Here is a 12,216-nt window from a genome sequence, read left to right as displayed (position 1 = left end):
AGATGGGTAGCACAGCCAATAGATATAATTGTGGCAGCTTTCACCACTAAAACATTGATCAGTATAGAATTAACTATTCACCAGAATGGCAATGGATACTATCTGAACAAATATTATTACACATATTATTAGAAAAATCAACACAAACAAGAACATAAAAAATTTAAAAAAACAAGATGGAGTACGGGGCGTGTTTTACTGTACACATATGGCGCGAGTGAAGAAGAGATTTTCCCGTTTCTTTTAAGAAGATACAAAGAAGTAAAGAGGCTTTGTGCTTTTATAAAGTCTTGCTAATCATGGGCAGTTTCTTAGCTACAGATTTGGCATGGTAGAAGTCTGTTATACACCTCGGTCTCGGTTGCTATGGGTTTATTTACCTCGGGACTGCGTCCCTCGGTAAATAAATCCCATAGAAACCTCGACCTCGGTGTATAACCTATACATCATTTTTATAATTCTTAGACCATCACTCCTCAGTCTCCTCTTTATATTAGAGTGATCTGTATAACATGCAAGCAATGCAAGCACAATATGTTAATGGACAGTATAACTCACTGTAGTATGTCACAGTAACAATAAGAAATGTCCTATGATTGTCAGTTTTGACCACTACCTTGCATGCATGGCTGACATTTAATTATTATATATAGTATCATTATTATTGTTATTGTCATTATTATTATTATAAAGTAAAATAATAATTATTATAATTATTATTATTATAGTGATCTGGATGGTCTTATAGTGACCCTTGATGAAGTAGGCCACGTTCAGTGTAGCTACCTTGGAACTGATCCGACTGGTTTCACTCAATCTATTGTACCCAATCACTCAGTATCTACTGTTAAAGTAAGAGGAATTAATAGAGAAAAATAAAGAACATACATGTGTACATGTATTATGATATTGCAATGTGCTGGTGCTTTTTTATTGGGAGATTTATATAGCAGCTATGTGTCACTAAGCATGTGAAGAATGACACAAAATGGCAGTTTCATTTGCCAATATAAAACTATGTTGTCTGCTGTATAATATTTTGTTCCTCTCTCTCTCTCTCTTTCTGTTATTCTCCAGGAGCTTGAAGAAGAATTAAAAGCTTGGCAGACAACCATTGATGGACTTCAAGACAGTAATTAAGAATAAACTTAACATTATTATGCCTCTCTCTCTCCCTCTATCTTGTAGATGATGTTTCAGAATTTGTTCAAGAGAAGACGCTTGTTGAAGTCATTGCCGTTAGTTACGAGGAGCCACGCCCACTTGAAACGGACGAGGGAGATGATGTCAGTAGGCGTTGTGTTGAAGCTAAAGTTAGTAACAGACTGTGTGATGTAATTATGATGTCATTGAATTTTTAGATAAAAATAAAATCTTCCGTTGATAGTGTCAGTGCCCATATTGATTTAGCTCTTCCTCTTTCAGTTCATCCTTCAAATTTTACCTGCCAATCAGGTAAAAATAAGTAGTTTCTCAACTAATTAAGAAAAATTTTTTAGGCATTCAGGAGGTTGATTTGACCTTTGTGTGTTCTGGTGACCTTTTGACCTTTCAGACTGAAGCACATGTGATCATGACGTATTTGAAAGGTCAAGATCAGACACATAGGATTGACCACACCCTCTCTCTACCTCTCGGACTGCTCTGCATTCCAACAAAACCACAAGATGGACAGCATAAGGTAATATAGATTTTATATATAATACACAGCATAAGTACATCAATATGTAACAGAAAATGTAATAAAATTTGGGGGTGATTTCGGAGCCATTTTTTGGAAAAAACCATGGGCTATAGCCTTGGGTATTTTTCAAATTTTGGCTACTTTTTAAAAATGGCCGTAACTCAAAAAGTTGAAGTCGGAATCGACTCAAACTTTCTACATAGCATAAGTACATAAATATGTATCAGAAAATGTAATAAAAATGGGGGGTGATTTCGGAGCCATTTTTTGGAAAAAACCATGGGCTATAGCCTTGGGTATTTTTCAAATTTTGGCTACTTTTTAAAAATGGCCGTAACTCAAAAAGTTGAAGTCGGAATCGACTCAAACTTTCTACATAGCATAAGTACATAAATATGTATCAGAAAATGTAATAAAAATGGGGGGTGATTTCGGAGCCATTTTTTGGAAAAAACCATGGGCTATAGCCTTGGGTATTTTTCAAATTTTGGCTACTTTTTAAAAATGGCCGTAACTCAAAAAGTTGAAGTCGGAATCGACTCAAACTTTCTACATAGCATAAGTACATAAATATGTATCAGAAAATGTAATAAAAATGGGGGGTGATTTTGGAGCCATTTTTTGGAAAAAACCATGGGCTATAGCCTTGGGTATTTTTCAGATTTTGGCCGATTTCTTAAAATGGCCGTAACTCGAAAAATTAAAGTCGGAATCAGCTCAAACTTTATACACAGCATAACTACATCAATATGTATCAGAAAATGTAATAAAAATTGGGGTGATTTCAGAGCCATTTTTTGGAAAAAACCATGGGCTATAGCCTTGGGTACTTTTCAGATTTTGGCTACTTTTTAAAATGGCCATAATCTTATCAGAATCTGAATCTTAAGACTATCTAACTTTAAATTTTTGTAATTTTTACTCCAATAGATAACTTTGGACTCCACCCACAATTGCGTCTCAATGTCACTCCTTTATCCTTATAAGGAAGCAGGAGGAGGAGAAGCTCCGCCCTCCAATGCTGTCGCCTTTCGTACCCTCAATGGTGACATTGTGACAATAATATCATCAAAAACAACAAGTTAGAAATTAATATTATGCTTTAATTTTTTTAGATATTGGCACTAATAATAGTTCTGTTAATTGTAATTTAATTTTTAAAGTTACGTACATTTAAATTTGCATGTAGCATAAAAATAATGATGACAATAATAATTATACATTTATTTATTTCAAATTAGGTCGGTATAGATTACAGTCCGACTCGTTTCCCTCTCTATATCTTTTTGCTAATGATCTAGTCAACAGATTAAAGAAACATTTTGAAAAGGTACACGCGTACATGTACATATACTTTTGATTTATTTATAATTATTATTATTTTATTTATTTATTTAGAAAAAGGATTTCAGTCTTTCTGTTCCTGGTCTTCCATTGCCGGAATACTTTGATGCTATAGAGCAACATCACAGAGTAACCTATCTTTTAATATCATCAATTATAATAATACTCTCCTTTTCTCTTTCTCTCTCCTCCAGTCAAGGATGGCCTTGCAACAGTGTCAGGAGCTACTAGGGAAACACTCTCGTCAGTTTCGGGCTATACAGAAGAGACTCTTGGCTCGTTTTAGAGATAAAACCCCAGCAGGACTGGCTCACCTTGATACCCTTCTGGATGGGACTTTCATGCAAGTAAGTCAAAACTATAATCAATAATATACAGTAATACTAATATGTGTATTTAATCTCTCTCTCCCTCCCTCTCTCTCTCTCCCTCTCTCTCTCTCCCTCTCTCTCTCTCCCTCTCTCTCTCTCTCTCTCCCTCTCTCTCTCTCTCCCTTCTTTTTTTTCTTCTAGCTAATGGCTTTGACAGAGAAGTGTGAACAGCTCAAAGCTGAAGAAGAGAGGTCCATGAGAGAGCTAAATTGTGTCAGCCATCTTGTGATATTACTGCTATCACTCTCGTCCCATATAACCAGTGATGACACTGATGTATTGAAGAGTGTTCTATTGTGTAATGGAACCTCTGATCAAGTGAGACTATTATTATTATTATTATTTTTTATTTTTTATTTTTATTAATTAGGGATGGGAGGAGCTTGTTGATGTAGGCGTGACACACCTCCTTCGTTTTAATCTTGCCAAATCACAAAAAGAAGAAACTGTATCTCTTCCGGACTTGACTCCGCCCATTGACTGCAAGCGATTAAAAAGGCACCTGGCCCTGCTCTGCGATAGGCTCGTTAAAGGCGGGCATGTCGCACCGTCAACGGCAACCCGTTCACTAAATGCCACGCCTCAAAATGGCCACCTACCAACGCTAACAGAAGAAAATGAGAACTAGTTAAGACTACTGAGTTAATAAGTAAAAAACACATTTGTCGTTTAAGATTCTTTCTGAAAGTGAATACCTACTTTTTATTATAAAGTAACAGCTTTTAGAAATACAGAATCTGTCTACTCTTAAATAAAAATTAATATAATAATAATAATAATAATAATAATAATAATAATAATAATAATAATAAAATAATTATGACCAACAGTTAGAATAATGGTTACTTCATCTTTGGCATAAAATTACATTCTACATCAACTGGAGGTGATAGTCAAGGCTGTGACGTATTCTATTAAAAAAGAAGTTTAAATTTGCGATCAAAATCACATTGTCAATAACTATTGTCAAATAGATGCTTCCAAATTAAAGTTACAAAATATACATGTACAAAGTATTAGTACCTTTTAATCTGTCAGCAGATTGTACCCATGCAAGAATTATCCAGCTAAGTATGAGTGATATTGTCCTTAGTATGTTTAGTATCAACCAACCGGTTGCATAGCCACTGACACCATTAGCATTTAATGAATAGTGTGTGCTGTTACCAGCAGTGAATGCAGTGAGGGTAGTGCTGTTACTGATAGATAATAGATCAGGCCTTTTAAGAGAAAGGAGGAGGGAGAGAGAGAGTGAAGCAGTGAGAAGTCACAATTGCAAGCAAAAGATCAAAAGAGAAAGAAAAGAGAGTGAGTGATTATTGTTACTATACTCTAATCCTTTTTTTGTGTATTACCATAGAGTTGGATCATCAGTGAATAATGATATCCTACTATCAAGGAAAGCAGACACAATTGTTACCATAAAAGCAATTAGCATGAAAAAGAAAGCTTGAGGAGAAAGAAGAGAAATAATATGGTTGTATTAAAAGAGAAAGGATTGATTCCTCTAACCTGCTCCAATTGCCAGAAGGCTTCCTTGCAAGCAACCTCTGATGCATTCAACTGTCACCTTAGCAATATCCAACCTATTGAAATTTCAGCAGAATATAAATTCAATTTTGATCAGAATCAGCTCAAACTTTCTACACATGTAAATGCAGAAAATTTTATAAAAATTGAGAATTCTCTACTTGACATTTTGGCAAAATTTGGCCAGCGCCCCTGTACTATAGTACAGGGACTTTGGCCTGATTTTTTTAGCAACTTTAAAAACCATGATGACAAGAAGCTAGCCTGTATTATTATTACCTATCCATCAGTATCACGATTATACTTGTAATGGTAAACAGATATATGGCATGGAGGATGAGTGGAAAATGATGATAATAGAATAAAAGTGTTGACTGGCTGTGCTGTGCATTGATAGAGTAAGAGACTGAAGTGTCCCACAATGACAATCCTAGAATTAAAAATCAATATAGATTATTATCATCATCATCATTATTATTATTATTATCATTATAAAAATAGAAAGAGCACTTAGATGTAGGATGAACAAAAATTAGTGAAGAAAAATAAAATAAGCAGAAATAAAAGTTGTTATTATTATTATTATTATTATTATTATTATACCTGCTATTAATCCATGCATAATCATGACCATTGTATTAAGGAAAGAATGTACAACCTAAAAATACGTGTACATGCACATGATACTAAAATTATAATCATTAAGTATTTACTAAGACAAAATGAGGAGTACTCAAATCACTAGTTGACATCTCTCCACCATCAACTCCTTCCTCTCCTTGCAAACCAGGACCTCCTTTAAGATGAATGAATCCACCAGTATCTGTTGAGAAAAGACATCTCATTGTAAAACATTTAAGAGGTGAGCTTCCAGAAACCATACATGCAGGCACTTGACAATATTTAGGTAAGTTTTATAAGTAGACTGCTTTGCTTGTGTCAAAAACTAAAGCATAATGCCCTTTGCTCAAGAAATCATGTACATTAGCCAAATATAATCAGGACTATTTATGGTGCTATTTAAAGTAGATGAACCTTTTTGCTGCTGGAAGACAAGATTGTTGCCGTGATTGCTTTCCTTTGTAACTAGCAATGAAGACTGAGTTTTATTGTGTGTGTTAATGTATTGCTGAACTCCTTCTCCTCCTCCTCCTACTGTATCAATAACATCTTCATCATCAACCAGCAGAAGTGGGTCTGTAAATATAATGAAAAAGTAGGAAAAAATCAAAATTTAACAAAACTAAAAAATTGATATTCAAACACAATAAGAGATCATCAGAGATCATAAATACAATTTAAAAATACATGTACATGTACATGCTACAAACCATTTGGTTCTCTTCCTTCTAATTGTACACTAACAGGAGGAGGCTGAGGGAGAGAGGGAGGGAGAGGAGGAGGTGACACTGTACGATCTTCAGCAGGACTCCTTTCAACATTACCTCCTTCTCCTGAAGGATATAAATTTGTATTCTCCGTCCCTCCCTCTTTCCTCCTCTTTTTCTTTTGTTTTGATGCTTTAAAACCTTCCCCCGCACTCCCTTCGCTTAGTGAGGGTGTTTCGGTTTCCATGGCAGCAGGTGGGTGTGACAGCGGATCCAATCTGGCCCGTAAAGCGTTCATGTAAGACTCGTTTAACTGGTTTGAGTCGGGGGGAATATCGACCGCAGACTCTAAATAATTTTATTTAATCTTTACACTAAAATTCTATTAAAACTTACTTAGAGGAGGGACTGTTGTGGCTTCATTTTGAGGCGAACTCTTCTTTGTTCTTCTTCTATTCCTTGATTTCCTGTTAGTTTTTATTTCTTGGTCCATCGTATTCTGTCCAGGGGGAGCCCCAGCCCCTTGGCTCGAGAGAGCAGTCGATTGTAAGTCAGAGATGTGTAGAGAATCGTGATCCGCCATTGTTGGATTGTTAATTAATTAATTGTTGCTATGTAACATGGGGGAGTGGCTCACTCATTTGGCAGACATTGGCGCCAAACTTAATAATCTCATCATCTTTTTAAACTTGAACTACATAACAATACTAAATAATTATTAAAGAAACTACATCTGTCAGTTTATGATTTCTCTCTACTAACTATTTACAGTTTATAAATTTTGGATTGTTCATGAAGCTTAAGCAGGTTTCTTCATGTCTTTAGCTGTTGCCTTTATTTGACCAGTAGCATCTTGTATGGCCAAGTTCACGATCATCTTCAGTTGATGCTGATCAGTTTTAGCATAACCTTTCATGATAGCTGCAGCACTTTCCTTAACCAGTGGGAGCAAGTCGTGCATCTTTGCTTGAGCAGCTGTTTTAGCTGCTTGAGCTCCAAGTTGAGCAGCAATCCCTCTTTCTTTGGCCAGCTTTTGTCTAGCAAGAGTCATTCCTGCACCTGGTACCCAAGCCAAAGCTTGAATGGCGGATTTCTCTTTATTCATGTGTGCTTGAGCTGCAGCTATATAGGCGTGCTTGGCTGCTGCCTTCATCTGTGGCAAGACGATGTTTTGTATCTCAGTGAATATGTTGTGGATCATCTGGACTTGAAAGAAAGTTTTTATGGCATTTGTGGAAACAAAGCGAAGATAGGAAACTCCAACAGCCTTGACCCTTGCCAACCCATTGGGAAATGAAAGAATGATCTTGTCAATCTCAACTTTATCATTGGCTGCAGGGAAATCCTGAGCTTGGAGGTGCTGCGATTTCTTTTTGAGGTTGTACAGGGAATAGACATCAGCAAGAAATATGAAGATGTAATCAACTGCTTGCATCACGTCAACAAAGTTGACAGTGCTACTTGAAATTGCATTCTTTGCATTGTTCAAAGCCTACAAAAATTTTACATAATTACACAGATCTATAAAATGAATTGATGATGTTATGACTTTACAGGCTTTTAATTATAGCCCGAATTCCTCCAAGATAAACATGAAGTAGTAAAAAAACAAGGAAATTATGTTTAAAAAAACTATTACATTAAAGAATTGTTGTAGTGGTTGCTGGCAAGTGTTAGTAATTAGTATGTTTATGTTTATGTCTCAAGCTGCACTAATAGAGGTTATAAAATTACTCTAGATGCAATGATTAAAGAACAGAATATATGTACATGTATGCACTGAATGAAACTAAAATTTGCATAAAAATATGAAAAATACGACTCTAATAATTAAGAGTATACTTGTGATAATAATGATAATAATAATGTCACTCACTCCTTCCATATCAGAGAATGCATAGTAGATTATGTACAATACTGGAACTGATGTCGTCCTCCCTCCAACGTTAACAGTGATATTCCCCAGTGAATTAGAAAAACTTTTGCTGTATGTGCTCCATTGTGCATGCCAGCCTTGCATCAGAATAGTGAGCCGGGGTACAGCACTAGTGACAGCCTTGAGATCTTTCTTCTGAGCTGCTGTCAAGCTTTGAGCCCAAGGAGGTGGATTAGCTGCTTCAATTGACACTTGGATTATGCTGACAAGCTTTTTCCCAATCCAATCAAGAGCCATTGCAGCCCCAATTGTGTATAAAGCAACTTTTCCTGCCATTTTAAAAGCAGACCCAACAGTCCAGGTTGATTTTGCTTGCAATTCTGCTGCCTGGATTTCATTCTTAGATGTTGTGAAAACAGAAGAGACCTCTCCTTCAATTGCTGTTGCAGCTGTTTCAGGAACTATAGGCTCAATCCCCCAGACTACTATAGGTTCTCCAACTACACTAGCAGCACGGGCTGGAAAATCAGGGGGATTTAAGGCTGCAATGTCAATGGAAGCAGTAGCCTCTGCTGCAATACCAGTCGTGACAGTATTCCCTATAGTGAGGTTCATTCCTGTTTCCGACCAAGTAGTCATTGCATCTGATGTAGCCATAGCAGTACTGTCTACTATAGCCATGTTATCAGTAGCTGCTCCAGCATCAATTGCCAATTGACTATCTGCTTCAGCTAATAGTGCAGGGATATCTGCTGCTGCCATTTTGAATGATAACTTTATAGGAGATGTAACTACTACTTTTGATGAAATAAGCTTATTTATTCCTTTATATATGAACTGGTCCTGAGGAAGTCATAAACCTGTTATTAAAATTAAAACCACCATACCTTGTATGTACTGACCATTCTGAACGAGCCCAGCCCATTTTTGTACAGAAATTATTATAAAAACATGTCCTGGTTTTCACGTCTTGAAGGTCAATTAAAAGTAGAAGATGTCCTTCTGTCTAGCGTAGCAGAGAAGTATGGAACTCCTTGCTATGTATATTCACGTTCAGGCTGTGAGACTGGCTACAATGAATACAAGAAAGCTCTAGAGTGGTGTCCAGGAGGTGGAAGGGTTTGCTATGCAGTCAAGGCTAACAGTAACCTCTCCATTCTCAGTCTACTAGCGGACCTTGGGTCTGGATTTGAAATAGTTTCTGTAGGTGAGTTAGAGCGGGTCCTTGCAGCTGGGGGAGAAGGCCAAAAGGTGGTATTCTGTGGTGTTTGTAAGGAGGAACATGAAATCAGACGTGCATTAGAGGTGGAGATTTTTTGCTTTAACGTCGAGTCTGAGAAAGAGCTTGAGCTTATACAGAAAGTTGCCGAATCGATGAAGAAAGTCGCTCCGATTTCCCTCCGAGTGAATCCAGACATTGACCCTCGAACCCACCCTTACATATCAACCGGGCTGAAAGAAAATAAATTTGGAATTGAAAGCAAGAAAGCCGTTTTGGTATATCAAAAAGCAGCTGCACTACCAAACGTTAAGATAATAGGTATTGCATGTCATATTGGGTCTCAGATCTTAACAATGGAACCACTACTTGAAGCATTTGACTGCATTATGGGCCTAGTTCAAGAGTTGAAGGATCTCGGAATTACTATAAATCATATTGATATCGGTGGAGGCCTTGGCGTCCAATACAGCAATGATGAAAACCCTCCATCTCCTTCGGAGTACTTGAGTCGCATAAAATCAAAATTATTAGAAAAATCGCGAGACATTCCTGATATTATCGTACAACCAGGCCGCTCCATCGTTGCTGAAGCTGGGGTGCTACTTACTCGTGTAAACTTCATTAAAGAAACAAGCAACAAGTCATTCGCCGTCATAGACGCATCAATGACTGACTTACTACGACCATCGCTATACGGTGCGTATCATAAAATAGAACCAGTTGACTACGACGAGAATAAAACCGAGATTGAATGTGACGTCGTTGGTCCTGTCTGTGAGTCGGGGGATTTTATTGGTAAGAAGAGGCGACTTAGGATCATCGACGGTGATTTGATCGTAGTTTATGGAGCTGGGGCCTACGGACACTGTATGAGCTCTAACTATAATTCTCGTAACAGACCAGCCGAAGTACTGGTTGATGGTAATAAAATGAAACTTGTGAGACGTAGAGAAACGATACGAGATCAGTTGCAGCTGGAACTAACAGAGTTTAATAGCCAGTAAAATTGGCTGAAAAGGTTTTGTATAATTTTCTTTGTTCGCACCTAATTTCTATCAACTTTGTTTGTTTTCTAAAACAACAACAATTAATGACAGAGTGCGTAATGATAAAAGTATATTAAATAATAATAATAATAATAACAATAATAATAATTTACATCAAATTGAGTGTGTGTGTGTATCTGCTGATTGGTAGATTGCGAAAATATCAGAAACCGTGTAGCTTCAAGTTAGCCTTGCTTACGAGACCGACCTTCACCAGGAATTCACAAATATTATTTCGCTGGTCCCCCTGAAGCTGAATTACTTCGCCATACTCCGGATGATCTACCACTGTCCCATTACAAGCGAATTCCTGCAAAAAAACAACAATAGCAAGTGGGCGTGGCTTTAACATGAAGGGTTAAAAATTAATATGAAGAAACAACACTTGCCTTCTTGCAAACTTTGGCTATTTTCTTTAAGTCGTAATCCTGAGATATTCCTTGTACAGTCGTGAGGGTCTTTCGCCCATTTCTTTGCTGTATTCTCACGTGAACAAAGTTCCCATCGCCCGCTCCTCCCCCACTAGCACTCGCTGTGCTAGCAGCTTTAAAAGGATCTGAAAGAAGAGCAGGAAGTCTTTTTGAAGTCTAGCCTCTGTTTTACTTACCAGATTTTTCTAAGTTTAATATGTTACCAGCCATCAAAAATCTTACACAAACAGAATCACTGAGTTAGCAGGGTTTACAGACGCAAAACGAATAGTGCACGGAGATTTAATTAAGTTAATTGACTATGAATAACTTAATGAGCCTAAACTCTTTTTTTTTAATTTTCTTTATATAATACCCAATTTCAAAATATTATCCATGTATAAATGAGACACTTTTGATCGCGGCAACTAAAAAAAAGAAAAGAATAATAAACAAAAGTCTCTTAATTTTATAGTAACTTTTATCTCCTTGAGAGAAAGTCGATGATTTGAAGGTACAGAAGAAAGAGAAGGAACAGGAGGAAGGAGAGAGGGGGACAGCTGGATGCACAGGAGCCACATCAGGTCTGGAGCAAAATCCGATAAAGTATGACAAGTCTCCAAACCCAGTTTCTGTATCGGATCTGAGTTCTCCGAAGATAAGAATAATATAACTTCTTGAGCAATGTCTTCAATTTGATCAACAGAAACATTTAACTAAAAATAAAAAGAATAAATAAATTAAAAAAAATATAATAACAAAATAATTATACACAATACATGTACATTTAATCTCTAGTGGTTCTATTTTTAGCTTGTATTCCTATTTTTAGTAACACTGACCTCTTTGCATAGCTTCCCGACTGATTCTAATATCTTTACTAATAGCTTGTACTCCATTGTGTGGCTTATTGTGGGCGTGGTATCATAAGCCACGCCCCTTAGCTGCTTGAGCGATACGACTAGTTTGGGCCAGACGTGTTCCACGACTCGTTTTCGTAGAAACTCTTTAGCCGTTGAAGCCATGACAAGAAGAACATCAATGGCCTACGATAAAAGATTCAGCTCAAAATTTCTACACAACATAAGCACATGTATATGCATCAGAAAATGTAATAAAAATGGAGAATTCTCTCAGTAACCTTGGATATAGTGTTCTTTTATATGTTCAATACAAGTTGCAACATATTTATTTTATTTTATTTATTTTATTTATTTATTTAACTTTACATATTAAATAATATTAATGTATACTAACATACCTTCATTCGTACTAGTACGTGTGTATCAATCAGCCTGTGAGTCAATGGAGACCAAACATTATGAACTTGAGGCAATAGCTCACCTACACAACACAGCAAAGAATAGTACATCCATTTATAATACTATTACCATATAGGGCATAA

General features: G+C 36.6%; 6 protein-coding genes across 6 annotated transcripts in view; 2 read left to right on the top strand and 4 right to left on the bottom strand.

Moving 5' to 3' along the window:
- The window catches only part of LOC100634324 (protein PTHB1-like), a 13,551-nt gene extending 9,419 nt beyond the window's left edge, over positions 1–4,132 (top strand). Inside the window, exons 6-16 of the mRNA XM_019999133.1 lie at positions 729–852; positions 1,078–1,132; positions 1,189–1,313; positions 1,362–1,455; positions 1,500–1,681; positions 2,615–2,765; positions 2,926–3,014; positions 3,083–3,157; positions 3,223–3,375; positions 3,541–3,717; positions 3,770–4,132. Of these exons, the coding sequence (XP_019854692.1) occupies positions 729–852; positions 1,078–1,132; positions 1,189–1,313; positions 1,362–1,455; positions 1,500–1,681; positions 2,615–2,765; positions 2,926–3,014; positions 3,083–3,157; positions 3,223–3,375; positions 3,541–3,717; positions 3,770–4,027 (1,483 nt within the window). The 3' untranslated portion in view covers positions 4,028–4,132. The remainder of the gene's footprint in view (positions 1–728; positions 853–1,077; positions 1,133–1,188; positions 1,314–1,361; positions 1,456–1,499; positions 1,682–2,614; positions 2,766–2,925; positions 3,015–3,082; positions 3,158–3,222; positions 3,376–3,540; positions 3,718–3,769) is intronic.
- On the bottom strand, positions 4,067–6,897 carry LOC109583700 (uncharacterized). The gene is made up of 10 exons (XM_019999135.1): positions 6,654–6,897; positions 6,261–6,605; positions 5,965–6,126; positions 5,643–5,752; positions 5,533–5,587; positions 5,209–5,359; positions 4,912–4,985; positions 4,755–4,848; positions 4,423–4,619; positions 4,067–4,310 (listed from the first exon to the last, which is right to left on the bottom strand). Exons 1-10 carry the CDS (start codon positions 6,838–6,840, stop codon positions 4,276–4,278), a joined length of 1,410 nt encoding a protein of 469 aa, XP_019854694.1. The 5' UTR covers positions 6,841–6,897; the 3' UTR covers positions 4,067–4,275.
- A 26-nt stretch (positions 6,898–6,923) lies between these two features.
- On the bottom strand, positions 6,924–8,921 carry LOC109583699 (uncharacterized). The gene is made up of 2 exons (XM_019999134.1): positions 8,134–8,921; positions 6,924–7,749 (listed from the first exon to the last, which is right to left on the bottom strand). Exons 1-2 carry the CDS (start codon positions 8,893–8,895, stop codon positions 7,057–7,059), a joined length of 1,455 nt encoding a protein of 484 aa, XP_019854693.1. The 5' UTR covers positions 8,896–8,921; the 3' UTR covers positions 6,924–7,056.
- A 144-nt stretch (positions 8,922–9,065) lies between these two features.
- Positions 9,066–10,642, top strand: LOC100634198 (diaminopimelate decarboxylase-like). The gene has a single exon (XM_003388137.2). It carries the CDS (start codon positions 9,085–9,087, stop codon positions 10,357–10,359), a length of 1,275 nt encoding a protein of 424 aa, XP_003388185.1. The 5' UTR covers positions 9,066–9,084; the 3' UTR covers positions 10,360–10,642.
- On the bottom strand, positions 10,443–11,106 carry LOC100634071 (eukaryotic translation initiation factor 1-like). Its single transcript, XM_003388136.3, has 3 exons — positions 11,009–11,106; positions 10,791–10,957; positions 10,443–10,711 (listed from the first exon to the last, which is right to left on the bottom strand). Exons 1-3 carry the CDS (start codon positions 11,040–11,042, stop codon positions 10,565–10,567), a joined length of 348 nt encoding a protein of 115 aa, XP_003388184.1. The 5' UTR covers positions 11,043–11,106; the 3' UTR covers positions 10,443–10,564.
- An 8-nt stretch (positions 11,107–11,114) lies between these two features.
- LOC109583705 (uncharacterized) lies at positions 11,115–12,149 on the bottom strand. Its single transcript, XM_019999140.1, has 4 exons — positions 12,073–12,149; positions 11,654–11,857; positions 11,291–11,527; positions 11,115–11,239 (listed from the first exon to the last, which is right to left on the bottom strand). The coding sequence occupies exons 1-4, from the start codon at positions 12,076–12,078 to the stop codon at positions 11,177–11,179; spliced, it is 510 nt and encodes a 169-aa protein (XP_019854699.1). The 5' UTR covers positions 12,079–12,149; the 3' UTR covers positions 11,115–11,176.
- Between the last annotated feature and the right edge of the window lie 67 nt (positions 12,150–12,216).

This window comes from Amphimedon queenslandica, unplaced genomic scaffold (assembly GCF_000090795.2).
Source record: "Amphimedon queenslandica unplaced genomic scaffold, v1.1 AMPQUscaffold_13287, whole genome shotgun sequence".
NCBI classification, from domain to species: domain Eukaryota; kingdom Metazoa; phylum Porifera; class Demospongiae; order Haplosclerida; family Niphatidae; genus Amphimedon; species Amphimedon queenslandica.
This window is presented reverse-complemented; position numbering and strand designations above follow the sequence as displayed.

Coding starts and splice junctions, on each gene's coding strand:
- LOC109583700 (XM_019999135.1), bottom strand. CDS start 6,840: ATGGCGGATCACGATTCTCTACACATCTCTGACTTACAATCGACTGCT. Junction 4,849..4,911: donor CCTTCTGGCAATTGGAGCAG/GTTAGAGGAATC, acceptor TTTCTCCTCAAG/CTTTCTTTTTCATGCTAATT. Junction 4,620..4,754: donor ACTGATGATCCAACTCTATG/GTAATACACAAA, acceptor TTCTCTTAAAAG/GCCTGATCTATTATCTATCA.
- LOC109583699 (XM_019999134.1), bottom strand. CDS start 8,895: ATGGCAGCAGCAGATATCCCTGCACTATTAGCTGAAGCAGATAGTCAA. Junction 7,750..8,133: donor CATTCTCTGATATGGAAGGA/GTGAGTGACATT, acceptor AAATTTTTGTAG/GCTTTGAACAATGCAAAGAA.
- LOC100634198 (XM_003388137.2), top strand. CDS start 9,085: ATGTCCTGGTTTTCACGTCTTGAAGGTCAATTAAAAGTAGAAGATGTC.
- LOC100634071 (XM_003388136.3), bottom strand. CDS start 11,042: ATGGCTGGTAACATATTAAACTTAGAAAAATCTG. Junction 10,958..11,008: donor ATTAAACTTAGAAAAATCTG/GTAAGTAAAACA, acceptor CTCTTCTTTCAG/ATCCTTTTAAAGCTGCTAGC. Junction 10,712..10,790: donor TAGCCAAAGTTTGCAAGAAG/GCAAGTGTTGTT, acceptor GTTTTTTTGCAG/GAATTCGCTTGTAATGGGAC.
- LOC109583705 (XM_019999140.1), bottom strand. Junction 11,528..11,653: donor TCGGGAAGCTATGCAAAGAG/GTCAGTGTTACT, acceptor TTTTATTTTTAG/TTAAATGTTTCTGTTGATCA. Junction 11,240..11,290: donor TTTCTCTCAAGGAGATAAAA/GTTACTATAAAA, acceptor TCTTTTTTTTAG/TTGCCGCGATCAAAAGTGTC.